At 36.0% G+C, this 26,905-nt stretch overlaps 1 protein-coding gene across 1 annotated transcript; it reads left to right on the top strand.

The window, feature by feature from the left end:
• The first annotated feature begins 3,088 nt into the window (after positions 1–3,088).
• Positions 3,089–9,450, top strand: LOC103697329 (cytochrome P450 704C1-like). The gene is made up of 6 exons (XM_008779167.4): positions 3,089–3,772; positions 3,859–4,074; positions 4,155–4,439; positions 4,546–4,884; positions 4,992–5,192; positions 9,033–9,450. The coding sequence occupies exons 1-6, from the start codon at positions 3,431–3,433 to the stop codon at positions 9,216–9,218; spliced, it is 1,569 nt and encodes a 522-aa protein (XP_008777389.4). The 5' UTR covers positions 3,089–3,430; the 3' UTR covers positions 9,219–9,450.
• Positions 9,451–26,905: the final 17,455 nt, after the last annotated feature.

Below are 26,905 nucleotides of genomic sequence, written 5' to 3' on the forward strand. Positions count from 1 at the left end.
CTAGATTGGAGTTTTCCCTCTCTAGTTTGATAGGAGGAGACCATTGTTTGTAAAGACTGCTGGATAGTCATAGGTCAATGGAGGGTTTTGGGTTGTCAGATACTCCGGATAATTTTTAATATTGTCTTGGTTATATAGGAGAACAATCTGTTAACAGACGAAAGGACGCTGAGTAGGATTCTGCATATCCGAATTTATAGATGGCCGTGAGGGCGGGTGATTAGTCTGTCTGAGTTAACAAAGGTAAGAATCCCTACATCTGAGCACCTCTATTTATGCATGTATTGGATTTATCGTTGGATATATTTTTATCAGTATGTTGTTATTAATTTTATGAGCTTGAATGACACTTATGGGGTGTGCATTTGGCTTATTATGAAAGTATGGGAATAATTAAATTGGGAAGGAATAACATATTTTTGAGAATTTATGAAAATATGTGATGTGATTGAAATGTGATTAAACATGTAAAACTAGACATGTAAAATGGGTTGGACTAACCTTGTCATGAGATAGCCTCTACGAGCTTATACGTAGGATAGCTGCCACGAGCTGATGCGTGGGATAGCCTCCACGAGCTTACGCGTGGGATAGCCTCCACGGGCTTATGCGTAGGATAGCCTCCACGGGTTTACGCGTGGGATAGCTGCCACGAGCTTATGCGTAAGATTTGTGCAATCTTGGACTGGGACATGAACTTGGTTAGTCCAAAGCTAGAAGTGAAAAGTTGGAAAGATAATTGATGCGGATCAAGTTAATATAGAATGAAAAGAAAAAGTATTGAAAACAGTAATGAAAATTTATGAGCTATCATATGCTATATCATTCTTGTGTGACTGGACTGGCATTGATGTTTGATGTGCATACTTATATTGATTATTTGAGTCTTTTAGAAATTGTTTAGGATTTCATGAAAGTGCATTAATTTGTCGTGATTTTCAAATCTATACTATTATTGTGTTGGTGTGGATGTGTATGGATTCTTACTGGGCTGGAAAAGCTCATACTACACTTACTTTCTTTTTCAGAGGCACTAGATTTGTGGAGACCATTGGGTGGGTCGAGAAATGAGATCAGCATGGAGTCTGACTGCTAGATAGTTAGAAGCAGCTTATCTCTTATTGATGAACATTTGAAGATCTTGTAATTGAATCGATCGTTTATTTGGACATGTCGAATTGTCAATTTGAGTTAATTAATTAGTTATGGATTTATTGGAATTGTTGTTTATCTTAGGCCTTGCATGATCTTTAGGGCATTGCTCTAGGGCTCATGCGGCCGGTCGCGTACCGGACCCGGGTTATGGGTTCGGGGCGTGACAGATGGTCATGGATAGCGATGATCTCAGCATTTGCCATACATGGGCTTGGAGAATAGGCTTTTAGTCTTTGGGAAGAGATGAAGAAGCATGGAACAAAGCCTAATTATGTGACCTTTGGTGTACTTCTAGGTGGCGTTTGGTGACCCAACTGAGATCACCAAAGTGATCTTAGATCATTGGCGATCCTTATCTCAAGATAATCTAATTCCTGATGATTTAAGATTACCATGTTTGGTATACTATATTCTAGTGATTATAGATTCTTGAGTATCCACGAGTAACTTATTTGGTATTCCATAGAAATCGAAAATCACTGGCTATGTAACGGCAAAACTATCTCTAACATATTCTATAAAAATATATTTATTAATCATATAAAATATATATTAATAGAATACTAATATATTTTATTAATATATTATTTATGAATATATTCTATAGAAATATATCTATTAATTTTATGAAGATATATTAATTGTTATTATTGAACTAATATTTTTATTTATATTTGTAATATATTATTTTAATACTAATATTTATTTTGATTAAAAAATAAGGCAAATAGAAGTGATATATTAAATAATTTTATTATATAAATATAAAGTACAATAATATGATTAATAATATAATATAATATAATATATGTAATATCAATATAATATTATAATATATATATATATATATATATATCAATATATTAACAGCATATTAATATACTCCTTTTTTTTTTCTGAACTTAGGGGCATTTTTGTTTCCAAATTTTAGTCTAAAATCACAGCCCTAGGGTGATTCTAGATACTGACCTTAAAGATTGGGTGTTCTATCCCTAGGTTGGGCAGTGATTTAAGGAGTGGGGGTGATTTAGAATCATTGCCACGTCGGATCACTATGTTGCAATCAAATGAGTGATCTCATTACTGCCACCCACGTCGCCCTTGATCTTGGGATGATCATCCCATGCCAAATGCCTCCCTAAGTGCTTGTGCTTACAGCATGGTAGAAGAAGGCCAGTGGTGTATTGATGCGATGAAACTAGTCTACTTGGTTGAGCCACAGCTGCAGCATTATGCCTGATAATGACGAGGAATTGTTAGAGATCACTTGGAATAGTTAACATGCAGCAGCTTGTTTAATTATCAACAAAATAATGAGCTTTGAAGCAAGTCTCATGTCCAACTGAGGAAAGGGACTCCATTGAACCGGAAGGTTTGACATAAAAGATGCTTTGTATATGAAGTACAGCTTTTCCACCAATTTTCATAAGCGGATCATTTATCATTGATAATCAAGAGATGAAAGGATGCAGTATTGAATGCAGAAGATTATCTGAACGGTGAATGATTTAGCTGATACGCTACATCAAAGTCGATTTGACAGGAATTCAGGTTCAATCATAACTTGTGCCTTTTGTGTGTTAATTGTTCTGTTCCACTATTAACTATTGAGTCTGATGGTCATAGGACAGTAATTTTGACCCTAGAAGCCAAATAAGCCGGCCTGCAGCTTATAGTTTTATATATTGTGTTGTTATGACCTAAGATGTTATGGGATGCTAAGTTGCATTTATGGGCAAAGCATACGAGTGTGATCATGTATATGATTAGATGAGGTAGATTTATTTATATATTTTATATTTTCTTACAATCTCAATACTGTTGTTGGCATTTGTAACTCTATATTTCTTCAGAATTAATAAGCCAAATTTCATTAATAAGAGATGAGGACTGACCTTGTGCCCCTTCCTTTTGAAAGTGACATTGTTGAAATGTTCTTTTGAGAAATAACATTGTTTCATTGTTATTGTCAAGGCTGCTTGAGACAAATTGAGCTGGGAATACGCAAGAGCATGTACAGAGAAGAGAAGGACCATATTGGATTGGCTCTTTCCCTTCCCTGTTCCCACTTCAACGTCCAACTGATGGCGAAGTAGACAGCAACAGCTACGGAATTTACAAATGATCCAGGAAAATAGGCCTCGTAGTTGATGTCATGCAGTTAAGAAGGTCAGGCATGAAGGCGGCATAGATCTTCTTGTTGTTTCTGAGCATTCTAATAGATATATAGATCAGCAAATGACTTTCTGCCGAATCCTTCACCATAGCCCCGCCCATGGCTTCTCAACTCTTAGACTTTGCTGCAACACTTGGCATCATCACCTTCTGTTTTCTCTCTGTAACCTTTGCAGCGATAATTCTCTATGTTGTGGCTTCAATCATTTCCTTTTCCATCTTCTATATCAAGGAGTCAATCCAGAAGGCTGACAGACCCCCCATCGCGGGCACCGTCTTCCATCAGCTCATCTACTTCAACACGCTTTTCGATTTCCAAACCAATATTGCCCGCAGGCACCAAACCTTTCGGCTGATCATGCCTTCCAACAGCGAGATCTGTACTGCTGATCCTGCTAACGTCGAGCACATTCTCAAGTCCAACTTCTCCAAATACAGCAAGGTGCTTGCATCTCATATTGCCTCTGATTCCAGTCCTCTTTCTTGATTGCTTAACATTCTTCTGCATAATTTATGCTATATTGACAGGGTCAGTACAATTATGGCATAACGAAGGATCTCTTTGGCGATGGAATCTTTGCAGTGGATGGGGAGAAGTGGCGCCACCAAAGAAAGCTTGCAAGCTATGAGTTCTCAAACAAAGTTCTTCGAGACTTTAGTAGTGTTGTGTTCCAACAAAATGCGGCGAAGCTAGTGGGAAAGATCTCGGATGGTGTGAACACTGCAACCGTGATAGATGTACAGGTTTGATCAATGTGATTAAGATAATATAAAGGTGGCCATGTATGTTTCAGGATAATTGATCCTGTGGGTTTTCATTGCAGGATCTTCTGATGAAATCGACTCTGGATTCGATCTTCAAAGTGGGTTTTGGTGTCGAGCTAGACACTCTCTCAGGCTCCAATGAGTTTGGGGTTCGCTTCAGCAAGGCTTTTGATGACTCCAACTCCATTGTGTTCTGGCGATATGTTGATATATTCTGGGACATCAAGAGGCTTCTGAACATTGGATTGGAGGCTCAGCTCAAGAGGAACCTCAAAGTGATTGATGACTTTGTGTACCAGCTGATTCACCGGAAGAGGGAGCAGATGAAAAGCAGGCGAGAAGATGTAAGCATGTTCCTATTGTTCTCTAGAAAACAAATACACCTTCTTGAACTTTATGGTGAATACTGAATTATGCTTGCTATCTTTTTTACCTTGGATGCATGCATAGAAAAGCAAAGAAGATATATTATCAAGATTTATATTGGCAAGTGAGAAGGATCCAGAGAACATGACTGATCGATACCTGAGGGACATAATCCTCAATTTCCTAGTGGCAGGGAAAGACACCTCAGCAAACACCCTCTCATGGTTCTTCTTTATGCTGTGCAAGCATCCTCTGGTACAGGAGAAGATTGCCATTGAAATCAGAGAGGTTACAAGATTTGAAGGTGGTAGAACTGACATCATGGAATTCTCAGCCAGCCTGAGCGAAGAAGTCATTGACAGGATGCATTATCTCCATGCTGCACTCACTGAGACTTTGCGGCTTTATCCTGCTGTCCCAATGGTATGACCCACTGATGAAAACCTAGTTGTTTTGAGGAGCCTTTGTTGGTTCATAGTTTATAATTCAGTGCAATAATATGGTCTGGTCTTCTACTGCTTTTGTAACAGGATGGGAAGACTTCAGATGAGGATGATGTCCTCCCAGATGGTTTCAAAGTGAAGAAAGGAGATGGTGTAAACTATCTCATGTATGCTATGGGAAGGATGACTTATCTCTGGGGTGAAGATGCTGAGGAATTTCGGCCTGAGCGCTGGCTTGAGAATGGAGTTTTCAGGCCTGAGAGTCCATTTAAATTCGTCGCCTTCAATGTAAGCTGCATGCTTCATATTCTTTTAATTTTAAAGAATCTCTTGTATATTTAGCCATGGACTACTTAGTAGAATACCTTTTCTAAATCACAGGAGAGAGAGCGAGAGGAACTTGTTAGGATTCCCTGAAGGCATTAGAATGGGAGAAATTATTGTTTTAATTTTTTATGTGAAAACTAAAGGAGAGCAAGTTTGTTCCAAACAATGGATTCCACTGCTTTGCCAACTTTCACCTCTTAGGAGAGAGAAGGGGAAGAGGGTTCAACATTGAGACTTTAGAAAAAGAAAAGATAACCACTACTTTAGAAAAGGAAAAGATAACCACTAACAAATTAAAGTTCAAACACCAAGTAGGAAGTTTGGTATGTCCATAGTGAATGAAGGATTTCTGATTCAGTATGTGGAAAATTTCTCATTTTTTCATGTTCTTTAAGAGACAAAGGAGAAAGTCCAATTTTCTTATAAAAGTTGGGCTACTTGGCAATGTTCATTGCAGTTATGCACAGGGTCTAGATGTATACGGGACTTTAGAAGAGAGAAATGAGAAGCTTGTGGGTCTCCTAGTTCTTGTATAATGCTTTCCATGAGAATGGAGAAGAGAGTCATTAACTATATATTTTAGAGGGAGAATTGCCAACAAAAAGTCTTAATCACCCAGTTGGAAGGTGTCATGTGGCCTAGTATAAAAGAAGTGTAGTAGTGTAGAGATCGTTTGATCTCAGAAAATGGAAAATCTCTCACTTTTCCTGTGAGATAAAAGGAATGGAATTTGTCAGCTTTTAGAGGAAGTATGGTTTGCTTAGTAAATGTTTAGTTATAGAACAAGTTTGCCCTCATGTGCAGTTATGCATGAAAGCACCAACCAATTATGTGATCAGGTAGGGGCTTGGAAAAGCCAGTCTAACCTTCCCCTTGGACACAGTGGTTGAAAGGGCTATGCAGCTCATTTTGCATGCAGGTATTATTAGTAATAATACCATATCTGATGTTAGCATCTCTGTTACGCAAAAAAGAAATCTGAAGTAGATGACATCTGCACATATAGGCGCATATATCTGATGTTAGAAGAAAATGACTGTATTTTTGTGGAATGCTATAGTTGAAGCCCAGTGGTGTATTTTATAGATAGGAAATGAATAATCAGAAAACCCTAATGCTCATCTACTTTATAAAACTTACTTCTTAGGTAGTATGAATTGCCATTCTCCCAAAAACAGGTTTATGGAAAGTAATCGAACGATATTTTCATACATGTCCATCATTCTCTTTTATATTATCAAGTATTTCATAACAGGTTTAGTGAAAAGCAATTAAGTGATGTTCTCAAAAAACTAAAATTCAAATGATTCATCTCATATAGAACAATTTGATGTTTGAGGGATGTCTGGTCAAGAAATTCCTTGACTCTTAATTCAAGAGTATTTCTATAAATTAATAGCCAAGAAATCATCGAACCTATCAAATGTCATTGGAAGTACTCTAGTATAGAGATTTCTTTTTTTGTTTTTGATCTGGTTATAGGGCATTTTCTTCATTGAAAACGGAGTAAGCCGACCGCTGAGGGTGAATATATACCCATCAAGAATTTTGGATCATGCTAATTTGCTTTGTTTTGCATCAAGTTGGATTCGATGAAGAGCAAGATTTGCCGTCTCAATACCGGATCCCATACTGGTGCCACACTAGTATAGTGTCGGTACAGTACGGTACAATATTTTTTTTGGTATACCGACTATTGGTATGCCACCCTTACTGGATACCGGTACCAAACCGATACGGTACAGTACGCCCTATACTGCTCTGTTCGGGCCAGTATGGTGTACCATGATGAGGAGTTTATCTCGATATCAGTATATCGATATGGATGAGGAAAAAAATCAAATTCCTTTCTTTACTCCCTCAATAGTTAAAAGATTTATGCAGGCTTGCAAAAGGATGCAGAAATAATAGATGTTGTTTATAGATGCAACACAAAGTAGGTTAAGATGTTTAAAATAGTTTTAGCAGTTTCAAGTATTTAAATTCCATAAGCATAAAAGATTCTCCAAAGATGAATCTTAGAGGAGCCTCTTCATAAGATAATTAAAGGCACATGATTTACAAACCTGTAAATTTACTTTAGAGAGCAAAACTTGTTGATACACTTTTAGATGACTCTTCTCCAAAGAAAAAAGGAAGAAAGAGGACATACACTTCAGCTCACAAACGAAATATCTCTAGCTCAACTTACGAGACTAAAGAAACTATAGATACCTAAAACTTTATCAAATAACTGCAAGGAAAAAAGAATTATAAAACCAACAAAGACTATGATCACAAACAAGTGTCCAAGGAATATGAGCTAGTTATAGAAAGAGTGATAAATACGAATAGCCCATGATGTTTTGAAGTCAGGTTACCATATGTAAATTCCTAGATTCATCTGGCAGGCATTATTGGTTAAATTAGAGGCCATACATATGATGTCATGATGGTTTTGTCAGGTAGAAGATGTTGAAACTAATACCTTTGACATGAAGCGAGAGCATTTTATGCATGCATAGCAATTCGATAAGCAAACAGTGTTTTTATATGGAGATCCAACATGAAAGTTGAAATTATATGCAAGTGGAGGTGAAGAAGAGATGAATGATGCTTTAAACTTTATTATCCATTGATGTAGTATATTCTAGTTGAAGTTGCATATGATGCATCTAGACCTCTATGCACTCATGACAATATTTCCCATGAATGTGACTTAATTCATGTAAGATTAGTAGAAACACAAATTAATTTTTACTATATTATCCCTAATATGGTCCTTACATCTCTGGAAATGGTGAGCAATGTTAGCATACCAGCTCAAGAGTTAGCCCAAGAAGTAAAACAACTAACAGGCAACCAATATTTTGTTAGACAGATATTAAGTATAGTCTAGAGGAGTCAAATCACCTAATGGTCGAATTAGATGTCACAAGGGAAAGATAGTTATTAATTGGAAGCTATATTTTAATACTACATAACAGAAATTGCTGGTGATGTAATAGCTTGATTGTTTTTTTTTCTAAATCATGGTAATTTGTTTAAATCTTTTTATAAAAAATTGTAACAACTAACACTGTTGCGGTTTCTGCAAAGGATGCAGTGGAATCTTCCGAGTCAATCGGATAATCTTTAAGGCTAACTAGGCTACCTGTAGACCAGATGCAAAACAATCTATCCTTGTTCAACCTAGTTTCACTTTCTGATTTGGTTTAGGCTTTGGAAAACTACCGTTTTAAAGAGAGAAAAATAATCGTGATACCAACTTGTTTACATTTATATTTCTTTAATTTCCCTTATCTATTCTTTATACATCATAAGATTTGATATCTGTAGTCACTTACGGTTGGAAAAAGTGATACCATACATGAATATGATATTAATTGACAAATTTCATAAGGGGGAGAATAATGATGAAGGTGCCACCTTTCTGACCTGAAGTCAAAACTCTCAAAGTACAAGATCTAAGGAGAAAGGTGCCGAGTTGAACTGTTGGCTTGATAAATTAATTCATGTATGTTAGGCAATCAAAACTCAAGGACAAAAGGAAAGGTCCTTCAGCATGGAGATACAACATTTTGCTGCCCTATTTGTTTGTTACAACCATACCAAGGGAATTCTAGATATGCAGTTTAGTTTATAAATAATCAATTTAGATGGGCTTCCATTTACAAATTTTGATTGGATAATGCAGTAAGTTTATGGATGTAGCATGTCATGTACTTAAATCTGACTAAAAGGAATATGTATCTGGATCAATATTCTTGCTGGTGCCTGCTTGCATCTACATAATATGTGTTTGATGTCTATGCATGATAGGCGGGTCCTCGAATCTGCTTAGGGAAGGAATTTGCATACAGGCAGATGAAGATCTTGGCTGCTGCTCTCCTTCATTTCTTCAAATTCAAACTCGATGATGAGTCGAAGACTGCTGCATACAGAACCATGTTCACCCTTCATATGGACAAAGGCCTTCCTCTTCTTGTGTACCATAGACTGATTTGAGATCCAATCACCCAGTACTCTTTAATCTTACGCGAAATCTCTTGCACTCTTCTTTACTTAAGACTCTTATGTGCTAAATGGCTTGTAAATGGTCTCTGTATTCTATATTATAAGTTTTAGGGCAACATATGGAACTACAAGTTGATGGGTTAACATTCCTCAGTTCAAGATTTTGATGCCATTTTTTGATAAGTGTTCTTGTATGAACTTTTGGCTAGTATATTCGAGTTTACTTCAGCAATATGTAGAAATTGATTTGTCCTCATAGAACATCACCTTTGTTATTTCCGTCCCTGGTAACCTCTCTTACTCATAGACTGCCTCCTGCACCTGCAAAAACTAGCTTGAACTTACTAGTTAGGGTTTTGTAAAAGCCATTCAGGTGCACAACTTTCTTTATCAACTGCTGTCTACTTTATAAGCAACGGTTACAATCACCACCCCTCTTTCCTCTGTCTCCCTGCTTTGCCGGCTGCAAACTGCATAACTTTATCTAATGGATAGTTGGGATTGATCCTAGTAATTCTATGAAAATATAAAAGCCTAACATAGAAACGTATGTACTCGAAGTATTGTGTTCCAAAAACTTCTATCCAGTGGTGCCTGAAGCTACTAATAATTCCTTATTGGGTTGGTTTGTACTAAAAGCAGGTGATTGAGTACTAAGATGAGCATGAGTTTAATGAGGATGCGAGATAATTGAGTCTGAGTAGGATTATATGGGGCTTAGAAGTGGATACTACTTTCAGACATGAGATCTACTTAAATACTAATTGCAGCAGGAGCCCATGTAAAAAATGCATAGGTATAGGTGGTAGCTGAATTATATGGGGCTTAGAAGTGGATTCCACTTTCAGACGTGAGATCTACTTATATACTAATTGTAGCAGGAGCCCATATAAAAAATATATCTTCTTTCCTCCATCTTTTTTTTTTAATTTGTGTTTCCTATTCTTTTTTTCTTTGTTGTGTGTACAAATATTCTCTTTCTAGTTATCATGGCTATGAAGCCGCTGCAACGTTATCTTTAATTGTTATATTTTGGGGCAAAAAAACTCTCGAGGTTTTTTGTTCTAATAATCTCGAATTGGTCCTTTAAAGTATCTATCCCTAGCACAGTCTAAGTGTCTGTTTTGGCGCCTTACAGTGATTAATATTTTCTTTTAAAAATATGGTATATTGGTTGCAATACGAGAGGTTGTGATCCCACCAAATTTTAATGGGATTCTATGCATGTCACGTCCCGAACCTGGAGCAGCACAGATGCCGCATACCTGTATAGTGGACCATACAAGCATGCAAGGCTTACAAGTCATATCAAAACAATAATAATTTCTAAAAATTTATTTAATCAAAAACTTATCCAAATGGTTCTTACAATAATCCAAAGTGACATAAGTCAACATGTTCTAACTACGAACAAGACTCAAATAAAATGTTCTAACTAGACTGACTAATACTCCAACGACTAAAAGTATTTCTGCGAAGGCTAGCGCACTCCCCAAGTCTCGAGCAATCATGCATCCGGATCTGAAGAAAAAAAAGAAAAAAAAACATAATAATGAGCTATATATACTAGCCCAGTAAATAATATAATATCCCAAAGTGAGGTCAAGGCATGCCAAATAATTTAGTTAAAAGCACAAAATACTGACTGAGAAATAAATCATTTCTCGAATAATGCACATTTCTTTTGAAATATACCATAGTTTTTACAAAAAATGCGAGAAACAAAACTTAGAAATCAGAAATCAAAAATCAAAAATCAGAAATCATGCTATGACCACGTAACCTAGTGGCATGGGTTGTACAAAGTGCCAAAAACTACTATTCATAGTCATTGATGGCAAGGTGTCCTAAAAACCACCATTTTAATCACCAGTTGCATGGTGTTGAAATCAGTTTCTTATGGATTACAAGTCGACAAGACCAACAAATAATCTTCATTGGCGGGGCTAGAACAGATCATAGCCGTGCAGAGAATGCATATTTATAAAATAGATTTTTATGATTTGCCTAGTCATATTTTTCAGATTTCATAACATACCACATAACATATTTTAAACTAATCATAACATGAATATGCATGACTTGTTTAACTAAATATAAAATAGATATCATAATTAAATTTAATCAACTAATTAATATTTTACCAAAAATTTGAAAAATACACTTTGAAGCATTAGGTTACTTACCTCTTATTACTTCAAAAATTTTACTTTAGTTAGATGGTTCAGGTACACCTACTTTAATATAATTAACACATTATAAATTTCATCATTATTCTACAAGTTGAGCGAAGTCAAAATTAAACACCACTGGAGAACAACCTTATGCCCCCAAATCAAGTCAGTCAGATGATAGTGCCCGGCCGCCTAGGTTGGTCCGAGCGAGGAGGATTTAACTGGTCAGGAGTAAAGATCGGAAGTGGCTAAATCTAGCTGGAGTTAAAATAATGAGCCAGTCTATAGCTCGAGTACCGAGGTGGTTCAGGGTCTTCAAACTGAGTCAACTTGGATCCGAGTAACAAGAAAAGCAGGGCCTACACTAGGATCCTTGAGCTTGTCTAGAGAGAGAAAAAGAAAGAGGAGAGGGAATTTTAGCCCGGGTCTAATCAAGAGTTTGGGTTTGGTCTGTCGTAGCGATATCAATCTTCACTGCATCTGGCCCATGGGCCAAGATCAAAAATTATCAACTAAGAAGGAACTACATAATATATATATATATATATATATGAATTAATAAATAAAAAAATAAATAAAGGAACTAAGGATGAAAATTAAGAAGAGAGGAAGACAGGAAGGAAGAGAGGAAAGAAAGAGGAGAGGAAAGCAGAGGGCAGGCTAGGGAAGAGAGTCGGTGGCCAGGCTTGGTGGTCGACAGCTTGCCAACAACACTCGCGGTGGCTGACGGCTGCTATGGTGGCCGGTGAAAAGAGAAAAAGGTGAGGACATTCTCAATTTAGCCTGAAACAAAGAAAGGTAAAATAGCTTCATTCGGCAAAGAATCGAAGAGCAGAGGGAAGGGAGCTTACCCGCGGTCGACGGAGGTGTCAGATCTCAACCGAGGGCGACTCGATTCGGTGGCCAACGGTAGCGGAGCTCAAAGCGGGGCCATCCGTGGTCTAGAGGGAAGAAGGAGAGGCTTCAGCTATGACACTTGGTTGAGGCGACACCTTGGTCACCGGAGAAGAGGAAGGAGGAGGAGGAGAGGTGCTCGATAGAGCTCAGAGGTGGGTCGATTGTTCAGAGACAGAAAATTTATAGAAAAGGTTTCCGAAGAGATAAGCTCTAGGGGTGAGAGGATAAGCTTGGGGTCCTTGCTCTTCCACGATTCTCGCGGCGGATAGGCTTGATCGGAGTGGAGGCTAGGCTTATCCTTGCCTCCAATAGTGCCCGTGGTGGAGGAGGACTCTTCCTCCATGTGGTTGAACAAGGGTCTGCCCTATTCTGAATGGAAAGAGGGCCTTCGGGCTCTCTCTTGGCGCAGGCTGGGCCAACGGGCCGACATAGTGAGGCTGAGCCTCACATTCTCCTCTTCTTAAAAAAATTTCATCCTCGAAATTTAAACTTACCTTACCTTTCAAATTTTAGGGTTGCATAGTCTTGTTCTCAAGCATCTTACTTATCAAAGTGATTTGATTATTAAGTCTTATTATAAGAAAAGTTTGATATCTTAAGACTTGGTCCGTTTTGTCGATAGTCTAAATCAGATATTCTTTATTTCATGAAATTGAAATGAATGTCTTAATTCCAGTTAAGAATATCAAGTTTCATATCAAGATATCAACTGATGTAAATTTAGTTGATCTATCATAAGATTATAGGCTACTGAAATTTAAGAATATTTAAACATAAAATATTCTTTAAGATTGATAATTATACTTGAATTCTTTCAAAAGCATAAGCTACAAATCTAAAAAGAATGTCCATACTAAAATATTTCAGATTCGAGATCAATTAATGCAGGAATCAACATTCCACTAGTTGTAGACTTCAAATGTTAAAAATTTTCTTTGCATAGTTGATAGGAGAACCCAAATCATTCAAGATAAGAAACACTATCCTTTGACAACGAAATTATCCTTTAACAAGGTCAACCATCAAGACTTTTCCAAATCAAAGAGATACTACTTCTGACCAACCCAAGAATTATTCAACCACTGCTACTCGTGAAGCTAAATTCATTATCCTTAGGGATTCAAAAATTTATACGCTTATCATAACAATCAATAGTAGCAAAATGTGATGCTAACTAGTCCATACCCAAAAATTATGTCAAAATTATGAATATCTACGACTGTCAAATAAGTAGTCAATTCTCTACCTACTATCTGAACTGAACAAAACTTGCAAATCTAATTAGTAATCACCCTAACCCCGATAGGAGATCTAACATATAAATCAAACTCTAATAGTACACAAGGTAGGTTATGCTTTGGCACACAAACGAATGTGTAGCACCATAATCAAATAACACATGAGCATGAACAGATAAAATCAAAAACGTACATGATACCACGATGTTGGATGCTTGAGCATCCTGTAGAGTCAATGCATAAACACACCCTGAGTGCGCGGTCCCCCCTTCTAATGCTTGGGAGAATAAGGCTAAGCCAACGGAGCCAGAGCAAGAGAAACTTGCACTTGTTGGGTCTTAGTAGCTTGAGGCCTCTGACTGGTTGAGAGCCTTGTTGATTATGAGGGCACTCCACTATCTTATGACCCTGCTGGCCACATCTGAAACAAGCACCGGATAACCGCCTATAATTCTCAGTGTTATGAATACCACCACATGCTTCACACTTCAGTTTGTCTTGTTGAGTAATCTTCCCTTAAGATTCTTGCTTTCCTGAATGCCAAGATTTGTCACGAGATTTTGCAGGCCCGCTAGAATCATGTTCACCATGAGTATCAAAATATCTGCTTCTCTTCTTTTGCTTTCCACCTTTAGTATCTTGAGTTTCTTTCCAAATAACTTCTATATTCTTGGCCCTATCTACCAAGTCATCATAGTTTGTTGAATGCACTGCGGCCAAACCCCGTCGGAAGTGAGGCTTCAATCCTTCTTCAAATTTTTTCATCCTAGACTCTACATCCATGATGAGGGTCGGAGCAAATCGGGATAGTCTATCAAACTCGGCCTCATATTCATCCACAGTTATAGCTCCTGGAGACAGATTAAGAAATTTCCTCTCTAGCTCCCTCAGTCAACTAGAAGGAAAATACTTGAAGTAGAAGCTGTGCAAAACCTCTGTCAGGTAATTAGCTCATGCTTGGTGAATTTCGGAGGCCACATTCTGGTACCTAGGACTTTGAGATGTCTTGGTCGTGGTTAGTAGGGACTCTACCCTGAGAGCCCCCAACTACCTCTTTTAGACCACGGACACGTCGAGGCGGCAATCTGATTTAGTGAAACAAACCTATCCCGAATATCATTCAAATAAAATAACACTAAGTTATTAACAAAAGCAATTAACATTGTCCTCTTGTCTAGTTCCTACCCATCTCTCAGCCTTTCCGACGAATCGTAAAACCTAGGCTTTGATACCACTATTTCAATCATGATCCCTAGTAATCTTAAACCTAAGCTCTGATACCTTTAAATCTATCACGCCCGAACCTGGAGCAGCACAGACGTTGCATACATGTATAGCGGACCATACAAGCATGCAAGGCTACAAATCATATCAAAACAATAATAATTCCTAAAAATTTATATAATCAAAAACTTATCCAAATGGTTCTTACAATAGTTCTAAAGTGACGTAAGTCAACATGTGCTTACTACTAACATGACTTAAATAAAATGTTCTAAACTAGACTGACTAATAATCTAATGACCGAAAGTATCTCTGCAAAAACTAGCGCACTGCCTAAGTCCCGAGCAATCATACATCCGAATCTAAAAAAAGATAAAACATAATAATAAGCTACACTAGCGCAGTAAGCAACATAATACCCCAAAGTGGGGTCAAAGCATGCCAAATAATTTAGTTAAAAGCACAAAATACTAAATGAAAAATGAATCATTTCTCGAATAATGCATATTTTTTTTTGAAATATACTATAGTTTTCACAAAAAATGTCAGAAATAGAGCTCAAAAATCAGATATCAGAAATCAGGATATGGCCACATAACCCCATGGCATAGGTCTTACAAAGTGCCAAAAATCACTATTCTTAATCACCGATGGCACGGTGTCCCAAAAACCACTATTTTAATCACCGGTTGCACAGTGTTGAAACTAATTTCTTACGGATTACAAGTCGACAAGGCCAATAAATAATTTTCATTGGCAAGGCTAGAACAGATCATAGCCATGCAAAGAATGCATATTTATAAAATAGATTTTTCATAATTTTTTTAGTCACATTTTCTAGATTTTATAACATACCACATAATATATTTTAAACTAATCATAACATGAACATGCCTGACCCGTTTAACTAAATATAAAATAGATATCATAATTAAATTTAATCAACAAATTATTATTTTACCAAAAAATTGAAAAACCTGCTTTGAAGCATTAGATTACTTACCTCTTATCATTTCAAAATTTCGACTTCAGTTAAACGGATCAGATACACTTGTTTTAATACAATTAACATATCATAAATTCCATCATCATTTCAGAAGTCAAGTGAAGTCAAAATTAAGCACCATTGGAGAATGGCCTCATGCCCCCAAATCAAGTCGATCAGGTGACAGTGCCCGACGCTTAGGTCGGTCCGAGTGAAGAGAATTTAACTAGTCAGGGCTGAAGATCGAAAGTGGCCAAATCTAGCTGGGGCTGAAGTAATGGGCCGGTCTACCGTCCGGGTACCGAGGCATTTTAGGATCTTTAAACTAGGTCAACTTGGATCCGAGTAACAAAAAAAGTAGGACCTACACTAGGATTTTTGAGTCTATCTAGAGAGAGAAAGAGAAAGAGGAGAGAGAATCTCAGGCCGGGTCTAATCAGGGGTTTGGGTTTAGTCCATCATAGCAATATAAATCTTCACTGCATCTGGCCCATGGGCCAAGTAGAGAAATTATCAATAAAGAAGGAACTACATCATATATATATATAGGAATTAATAAATAAAAAAATAAAGAGAGTTGGCAGACAGGCCTGGTGGTCGATGACTTGCCAACGACACCCACAATGGTCGACGGCTACTATAGTGGCCGATGAAAAGAGAAAAAGGCGAGGACGTTCTCAGTTTAACCCAAAATAGAGGAAAGGAAAATAGCTTCATTTGGCTAAAAATTGAACAGCAGAAGAAAAGGAGCTTACCGGCGGTCGATGGAGGTGGCAGATCTCAACTGAGGGCCACTCGATCCGACGGCTAGCGGCAGTGGAGCTCGGAACAGGGTCGTCAGTGGTCTAGAGGGATGAAGAAGAGGCTTCGGCAACGACGCTTGGCCGAGGCGACACCTCGATCACCGGAGAATAGGAAGGAGAAGGAGGAGAGGTGCTCGATGGAGCTGAGAGGCGGGTCGATCATTGAGAGACGGGAGATTTATAGGGAAGATTTTCGAAGAGATAAGCTCTAGGAGTGAGGGGATAAGCTTGGGGTTCTTGCTCCGCCGCGAGGCTTGATTGGAGTGGAGTTTAGGCTTATCCTAGCCTCCGGCAGTGCTCGTGGTGGAGGAGGACTCTTCCTCCTCCTCCGCATTATTAAACAAGGGTCTACCTTGTTCTGAATAGGAAGAGGGCCTTCAAGCCCTCTCTTGGCATCGGGTCGGGCCAACGGACCAGCTCAATGAGGCTAGACCTCACATTCTTCCCTTCTTAAAAAAATTTCGTTCTCGAAATTTAAACTTATCTTAGCTTTCAAATTTTAGGATTACAAGTCTTGTTCTCAAGCATCTTACTGATCAAAGTGATTTCATTATTAAGTCTTATTGTAAGAAAAGTTTGATATCCTAAGACTTGGTCCTTTTTGTCGATAGTCTAAATCAGATATCCTTTATCTCATGAAATTGAAATGAATGTCTTAATTCCAGTTAAGAATACCAAGTTTCATATCAATATATCAACTGATGTTAATTTTATTGATCTATCACAAGATTATAGGTCGACCAGGTTGAAGTTCAACGTAATGAAATAAACTAGAGTTTCAAATATTTCAGAGTTTTTCAGTCTATGTGGAGATATCTCCAACTCATATTTAGTAAGATGGAATAAACTTTGAAAATAAGCCTCAGAATATATAGTAAACATCATCATGCATTCATAAATGAGCAAAGGAAAATAAAAGCAATTAAAGAAAATCATAGCTATCACAGAGGTACTTGTCCACCCTAAGACATGAAAAACACATACTCTTAATATGCACCCACCGCATAACAATCAGCTTGGTGGCAATCCTACCAAGAACACTAAGAGATATGTCCTCTTTTCCCTTTGTCATCAACATATCATGAAACAGTTTTGTTGCCCAGTAGATACAACCCAAGAGGGGGGGGGGTGAATTGGGTCTTTTAAAACTTTTAAGCTACTTCTAGCACTTTTTGATTAATTATGCTAAGTTGTATATATGCGCAGTGAAAGTTAAACTTAGCGACAGTTTGATGTATAGAATGTGACTTGATTGAGTATGCTTGCAACTCAAGAATTCGCGGATAATAGTTAAGCAAGCAATTTATCTAAGTGAGTAAGTGTGTGAGTTAGATAATGACAAAAAACATTACAAACACAGCAAACATATAGTGGTTCGGTGCACCCCAGCACCTACATCCACTCCCCAAGACTTCTTGGGAATTTCACTATAATCCTACAGATTACAGTCGGTTGTTTTACAAGCTCACAACCCAACTTGTTGTTTTACGAGCGCACAACGAACTCGGTCGGTTTTCCCAGGCTCACCGACTAGAACCAACCCCGATTGTTTTTCCGGGCTCACAATCAAACCCTTACACGTTGGTTTTACCCTCGGCTCACCAACAAACCTTAATCCCGTTGGTTTTCCCTTTGGCTCACCAACAAACCTTACACCGTTGGTTTTCCCTTTGGCTCACCAACAAACCTTTAACCCCTTGATTCAATCCCTTGATTGAATCAAGTTACAAGATATTAAAACAAAGAATAAAAACAAATCAAAGCTTCTTAAGCAAGCAGATATGACAATATAAACAAATAGAGTAAAGAGAAGCCCTCAAACGAGTTTTGAAGATGGAGGAGCTCGGCTTCTTCTTTACTTGATCCTCCTCTGATTTGGCATGAAGTAGAGGATCCCCGAGGCAGCACACGGATGGAGAGGAAGCTTTCGGATTCACTTGGATGCTCTACTTCTCTCTATTTCGTTTTGGATGGCCCTTTTGTGCTTGTGGGAGATTTCCTTTGCAATCTCTTTGAGATCTCTTTCCTAGATGATCTCTCCCACTTCCATCCCTTCTCTCCTAGCTCTCTTCTTGTTTTTATAGCTTTTGATAACGTGGAAACAAGAATATAGCCGTTAGAGCCAAAAATAGAGCCGTTGGAACCAGTCTGCAGCTCCTGACAATATGACCGTTGGGTTTGGAGTCGACTCGCGCGATCAGGAGTCGGCTCGGCTGTAGCAGGAGTCGACTCGAGCTTTTCCGGAGTCGACTCGGCAACTGTTCCAAGTTTGAATTAAAGTTGCCGTCTTGACTGGGAGTCGACTCGACTTAACCCGGAGTCGACTCGCCAACTTCTGGCGCTGACCTGGCAATTTTGGAGTCGGCTCATCCTCTGTAGTCCGTGGATCCAAATTTGAATTTTGTCCACTCGAGTCGACTCGACTGTCCTGGGAGTCGACTCGAATCTCAGAGCCCGAACTCCCGATTCTCTGTCTTTTGGCTCATCCAGTCTTGGAGTCGACTCGAACTTCCTTGGAGTCGACTCGGCTCTCAGTTTCCGAAAGTTGGTCTTCTGCCATCTTAGTGTAGCGCTGCCTTGGAGTCGACTCGAGCTGTCTGGGAGTCGACTCGAATCTCAGAGTCGGAAAACTGATCCTCTGTATTTTGGAGCCGCGCTGCCTTGGAGTCGACTCGACTTGTCTTGGAGTCGACTCGCCTCTCAGAGACGAAAATACCGTCTTCTGTCTTGGGGTTGTTCTGTCTTTGGAGTCGACTCGGACTTTGTGGGAGTCGACTCGAATCTCAGTGTCCAAAAACTGCTTCTCTGAGTTTTCCCTTGTGTACCACTGAGAGTCGACTCTCGCTTTCTTTGGAGTCGACTCGGCAACCATTGGAGTCGACTCGAATTCCTCAGGAGTCGACTCGAAGACTATTCTTTTGAATTTTCCTTTGAATTTGCTCCTCCAATTTGAATCTTTTGAACTTTAAAGTTGGGCCAATGAATTGTAGCTTTCTTCTAACTTTTCTTGAGTGCTTTTGGAGGCCTTCTTGTGTTCTTCCAACTTGCTATGTTCCTTGCAAAATAAATATATTTCTCCTTGCAACATAAACATTAGTATCTATACTTCAAGGTGTTGTGATCATCAAAATCAATCTATGAATCAATCTTTGGGTCATCAAGTTTTATGAACATGGTGACATGAGCGAACTTCTGACTTAAGCATCGTGTTGCAGCTCCTTCATTCTTTTCGATGCATGCCTAATTCAGCTTAATATATGTAAATATGGTTGAAAAGGGTTCATCTAGCACTTCTATAATAATTGAATGGATGTTTAGAATGAAGTTAAAGCTCAAGCACATCAGTAATAAATGAGGAAAGGTTTCAGCTTCCAAAGACTCAAAAGAAACAACCATTTAGGATAATAGAAAGACAGGCAGATATCCAGAATTATTATCTGAGACTGCGGATCTACTGGACTACTATTTAACACAATCAATATATTTCAGTTCAAGCTGATTATCACAAAGCATTATAAGCATATACTTAGATATTTCTCCCCCTTTTTGACAACATCAAAAAGATAGTGAAACATTAAGTACAAAGATCAGAGCAGAACACATCGAGTGTGAATTCAAGAGATTTTCTAATTTGATACCACAGATAGTTTTCTAATCAAGTGTAGGTGGAATCTTCCTTAGGTTAATTCAAGAAGTACCACAATTAATAACCAAAAACATGAGTGGAAATCTAACCTCTCTTTAATAATAAGTATGAAAGCTTGTTCATTGAAGAACTTTTGCCCAATCTATTAAGTATTTTATCAACATGAGAGCAATTTAATTGATTTTCAGAGTAAAAGATCAAAACTTATATACTTGAAAAACATATCATCATGTTGGATCATGACTTCAAAGTTCTTTTTATGATAATAAGAGCATTGGGGCACAAATACCAAAATATGAATTCATGCAATTTATGATATATCTTAGAGCTCTTTTAAGGACTTTCTTTTATTCCTTTAGAAAATAAGCACGATTTGATACATATATAAAGATATGAATTGGCACAATATTGAAGTTCTAAAGAGCAAGCCAATTAGGACTCATTAGTGAATTCCAAAATAGATTTTCTACGAGATACTCAAGAAAATTTAACACATTATTCTCCCCTTTTTTCATTAAATTAGAGGCTCTTAAGATCAACTATTTGAATTGCAATTTGGTTCATGATTTGTGCAGAAGATATATTAACCAAATAACATGCCTCAAGGTGTATCATAAAGATTTTCATATTTAAATTTCAGATGATACATATTGGAGAGTATTAGGATCACTTTTCATTTAGTATTCTTTCCCTCTCCTATAGATTTATGTAATTAAGTTCCGTGAGACCTCTCCTTCTGAAATTTTCTTTCTCCCCCTCAATTGATCATTCCATTTAAGAGTTTAGAATCCTAAGATAATGTTCAATAAGATTGTCAATTTCAAAAATATATTTCAGCTTATCTTCATAAGACTCAAGGTTTGAGACAAGACAACCTTTATAGAACTCATCTCAAGGTATAAACTTATAATTAAAGCAAGTATTGTAATATAAGGAGGTTCATCAAAATCAATCCATAAAAATCAAGGTATGCTTCAAATTGAAGTAACTTTAGGATAAGATATCTAAAGCTCCACCTCAAAAGATGCATACTTCTTTAATCATTCTTTTCTTTTGTTGAATTTCAGATTTTAATGTTAAACGTGAATAAACCTGAAACTTTATGATATCAAGAATGTAGAGTGATCTAGAATTATTCAAACTTTATAGTAATCACTCTTTCTAATCCTTTAAGAACAAGTTATGCTTTCTCCTAATCTTAGAGAAAAATGTATAGAAATATTAATCAGAAAATGATTCATTTGAAGCTCAGTTTCTTTCAAAGGCATTTACATTTTCTTTCTTTTAGAATCATTCGAGTGAGCTGAAATATTTCTTGCTTTAAGATCATTCACTCTATTCTGTCTTTAATAATGTAGGAGAGAAAATCATATAGATGATCATTGAAATATATATATTTATAGAACTCAATTTCTTAATCACAGTTTTTCAGCAATGTATACATGAAGCCCAATAGTTTTTTTTTTTAATATCAAAATAAAATCATATATTTAAAAATATTTACTTGCAATCAAGATCATTGAAAGCCACATCATTTAGGCCAATATTAGTATACTTTGAAGATAAGAAATGATATGTTTCGGATGCGTATCGGAGCAATCAACCAAAGGCATCAAAATTAATTCTGTTTTTCTTTCATTAAGATTTTATTTAGAAATCATATGGAGTTCAAGCTTTTATACAAAATCAGATTCTGAATTACATAGGATTTTCAATTGAGGCTTTCAAAAACCTAATTTGAGATATGTATCTTCCAGATTGTAGCTCATCTTAAATCATTACGTTTGAAAACACATATTTCAAACATGTAAGAGCATATTCAGAGTATTTGTATTTATGTTGAGTTTTGGTATGAGTTAGAACATTATATACCAAAGTTAATCAAGATGAAGGATAAAAACAACTCAATTCATTTTGCCTAAATAGAGATATCCTTCTCTTCTCCTTTTTACAAATTTATTCAACTTTCAGGTTTTAACGATGATTGTTAACGACAAATCTGAAAATTTCTTTTCAATAATACCAAACAAAAGATGTTATGTAGCATTTCAAACATTCAATCAAATTGTCCAAGTATGAAGCATTACAAAATATTGAGAACCCATAATTCAAGACATCATGCCACATGCAAGATATATTATGTGTTAAGTCATGCATTAAAATAATAAGAACAAGCATATCAAGGGTCAAAATCAATTCTTTTCAAATAAACTCCTCCTATTTAAATATAATTTTGCACTGATTTCATCCTTAAAGTGTGTTTTCAAGTGATTAAAAATTTGACTAGATTCTTCTTATATACTTTCATTTACTTTGTCTTTCATTTTTAACTTTCTTATGTTCTATACTCTATTTGCTCCCTATCCGGTGGAGTTGGGAAGGGGCACGAGGTACTACCACTAGCCTCCCTCTTGTGCCGTCCCTAATATGCCCTACACCGAATAGTTGGGTCAAATAGTGCCGGGTACTACCACTAGCCTCCCCATTGGCACCATCCCTATGATGAGCAATATAGAAAGGTTAAACTATTTACTTTAAACTCTCCCTCTATTTAAGTGTAATTCATTACGGATTTTATCCTTCCAAAAGAATGCTCATACAAGTGCTGAATATATTATGCTTGTTTTGCTTTTTCTTAAGATTGGAGTATTTGCCTTTACTTAGATCTTTACTTCTCTTTGAATAATGTTCATTTTCTTTTCTTTATCTCTCTTTCATTTTGTTATTCTCAAGTAATTTACATGAAAGAGCAGAATAAAGAAATAATCAAATTTATCATATAGAGGTATATCATGCAAACAACATTTTCATTATGCCCAAGAATTCGTAGCTTCTCACAAGTCATTCTAAATCAAAGTTTTAATCATATACTTGTGTATTTCATGGTTATGATATATCCATAGAAATATTTTAGTTTGTGCAAACCATGAAACAATTTCCAAAAGCATAAGTCAATTAATACATATATGGACATGATATCAAAAGATTAACAATTTAATGATTTTAATCATGTCATAATAAGATTTAAAGTTATTGACTTTACTCAGCTAATTTATGAGAGAGATATCTAGAATTACTTGTTCATTATATGTTCTTCAAGCCAAACTAGATTTCTTATGTGTGAACTTTTGGCTGAAGAAGATCCTCTCTCTTGTTTGCATGTGAATGTTTATTGTATCTTATGTGGAGGTGTCCTTCAAGCTGAAATCACTCATTTTCTTGCTCAAGGATTCTGCATTATTACCAAACTCCTTTTCTTTCTTGAAAGAAAGTCTTTAGTTTCTTTAAGATACAACCCATTCATCCAACATATTTCTAACTAGATGACTCAATTTAAGATAAGATAATAGTTGAATATTGAGTCACTTTACTCAAGAGATTGCCTAAATATAAGCAAACACATATCACTTGAACTAAAGAAATAGTTTCATTAACCAAGATAGTTCAAGGACAAGCATGTGAGGCAATGGAAAGATTTATCAAGGTCAAATCAATTTCTTATTTCCAAAATCAATTTAGTTTAGATTCTATTTGCTTAAGATAATTATCAAAAGGATATGTTAGCTAGGTTCTAATCAACTTATCTTAAACGGTTGTTTCTTTCAAAATATGATTCATTAAAGTTGGATTGAAGTCTTGCATAACGTCACATAATAAGCATACATTCAGGTCTACTAGCTGTATGATAAAATAATTATTCTATCATGCTTCAATACAGCTTTAAACAATAGATCTACTTTGCTCATCCTTTTCAAATTCTACAAGATGGGGTCATAGATATACCTTCTTCATGCCAATCTTCTATAAGGATTTTCTTGTGGACTAACGTTGGTCAATGAAGATCCCCTTTCCTGTTTGTCTTAATTTGGAGTTTGAGAGAAGATGTTAATTCATTCATCATATATATTTCAAACTCACCTTGTATGAGCTTAGTAAAAATATAAATCTTCATTAGTAGAACCAAAAATAATGTCACAAATTCTTCCTTTTGATACATAGATTTATCATTATTACTTTCTATCAAAAAGGTTGCTTAAGCTTTTATATCATGCTTTTGATGCTTGTTTCAAATCATATAATGCTTTATCATATTTGTAATGAGTGTTTTCAAATATGGTAGTTATCTAACATATATAAAGTAAGCACATAGGAGTCCATTCTACACACTCATTTGATAGGATATAACGTTTATAAAGCAAACAAATGATAAAGGTGATTTTTACTTCTAATCATGCAAGAATCTTATCACGATCTATTTCATCTTTTCTTGATTTAATCTTTTAGTAGTCATCATTAAGTGTATATCTGAAAAATCCAATTTGGTTCTAATTAACAAGTTTTTCAGATTGTTATATGTAAAAGATTTAACCATATAATTTGATTTTAGTATTTTGATAATAGATCATTAGTCTCATAAAGAATAAAATGAATTGATACTTCTACATCTAGAATTTTTCATGAATGTTCTATATGCATTGCTTGATGAATGATATCCAAGGATAGAAATATCTTTATTAGATTTGGCATTATTTTTCAAGAGAACATATCAAGCATAACATGTACGACTGAAAAATATGAGAGATACGCAATAGTTCGTTTTCTATTTTTCAGAAGATCAAAAGAAGTTTTCATCAAAGATAGATCTAATAGAAGTCATATGTATGACAAGCAGTGATGATAGCTTTTAAAAGTCATTTTAAGTAGATGACTATCATACAACGTTGCCTTTTTCAATTCTTCAAAGATTCTATTAATCCTATTTTACCTATAGTGTTCTTGGTGCAGAAAGAATTGTATTCAATATTATTTTCTGTGCACAACTTAACACAAAAATTGGTTTTCAAAACTATGCCGTGATTCATAGTTTGCAAACCTTTATCATCTGATCGCTTTTTGTGAGTTTGTGCCAATGCAGAAAATATTTCAATTTGAGTGCCAAGAACAAGGCTAATGTAAGCTTTTGAAAAATTAGTGTTGGAAACAACATCTCTAGATTTAGAAATTATTTTTGTTTGTTTCCTTAGTTAGCATGCATAGTAAAACTTTGACCTTTAAGAGGATAATCTAAGTAAGCCTATGGCAAGGTCTTTTGAGATTAAGTACATACTAGCATGAGCTGATTTCATATGCCAAATATGGTTTCTTTAATCTTGGTATTCATAGTGCATATATTCAAAAGCATACCAAGTACACATTATCATATCTATGATCAATAAACAATAATGCCATAGATAAAAACTCTCAATCAAGCATATAGAGAATTCATAGAGTTATTCTTAATAAGTTGATTAATCATTTAGCACCTTATCCACTAGTGAGTAAAATGAAATGATTTGATTATATTTCCAAAAGTATTTTCTATATCACAAAATTGATCACTACTAGCAAATCATATCAAATACTAAAGCACAAATAATGATGAGATGCAAGAATTACTGATTTTATTATTATTTTTTTTTGTTAATAACTTTTTAAGTTTCTTTATGTTCCATGGGTACCTTGGTACACCTATGTGTACATCCTCATTTTCTCATTTTGGGTACCCAAGCTTGCTTGAGTCCTTGAGAGTTAGGACATATGGTTCCTTTTGGAACCCATATCTGTTTAATAGTAATAACTTTACCATTTGATTTAATTATACTAGAACGATAGGTAAAGTTGTTATTCCCATCCTTTTCATTTTTGAAATAAGTTATCTTATTTAATGGTTTGCTTGGTAAATTGATAACCTTTTTCTCTAGAGATTTATGGCTAAGTGAAGGAGTCAAGCTAAATTTTGATTTATCAAAATCAGCATGTTGGCTTTCAAACATCATTTTTAATCTTTCTGAGCTTACGGTGAATTTGTTAATGCAAGATTTTAATTGATTAATTTCTTCGCTTAAGTTTTGATTTTCTTTAATTAAGCTATGATTTTTCTGAATCAATTCTTCTGAAAATGATCTTAAGCATTCATTTTCAGAATTTAGTTTCTCTTGTATTTCATCATTAGAATTTCTTTCTTTTGAAATTTTCAGATTTAGTTTCTTAAGATTTTTATTCTTTACAGCTAATTTTCTACATTCACCATACAAATCATGAAAAGCATTTAATAATTCATCATAAGAAAATTCTTCTTGAAAATTGTTTGATGTAAGAGTAGATTCAGTTTTTACCTTGTCTTCTTGTGCCATAAAGCACAAGTCAGTTACCTCTTGTAGTTTCTTGGAGCTAATATCATCATTGTCGCTCCTAACTTTTATTTTCTGGCTTGACTCTTTCTTGGTCAAGGCTTTCTTCCTTTTTATCTCTTTCTTCCTTTCTTCTTGCTTCCTTTTCTTCTTTGTCTTTAGGAAGCTGATTTGCCTCGGAGTCGACTCGGACCTTATTGGAGTCGACTCGGTGAACTTGAGAGTCGACTCGACTGAGGGAGATTCAACACCCTTTTCTGCAGTCTCATTGTTAGTATATATTTGAAGCACATGTGAGCTAGTCTGAGATTTATCATAAGTATTTTCTAAAGTATCCCAGATCTCCTTAGCAGATAAGCATGCAGAAATTTCATTAAACTTCGTTTCTTGAATAGCACAATATAACATGTTCATAGCATTAGCGTTCAATTGTGCTAAGTCCTTTTCATTAATAGTTTGTGAGAGTGTGTGAAGGTCATTTGTTATGATTTTCCATAAATAATAGTTTTGTGATTGAATAAAAATGCGCATGCGTATTTTC

This window comes from Phoenix dactylifera, unplaced genomic scaffold, assembly GCF_009389715.1.
Source record: "Phoenix dactylifera cultivar Barhee BC4 unplaced genomic scaffold, palm_55x_up_171113_PBpolish2nd_filt_p 000288F, whole genome shotgun sequence".
In the NCBI taxonomy this organism is placed as follows: domain Eukaryota; kingdom Viridiplantae; phylum Streptophyta; class Magnoliopsida; order Arecales; family Arecaceae; genus Phoenix; species Phoenix dactylifera.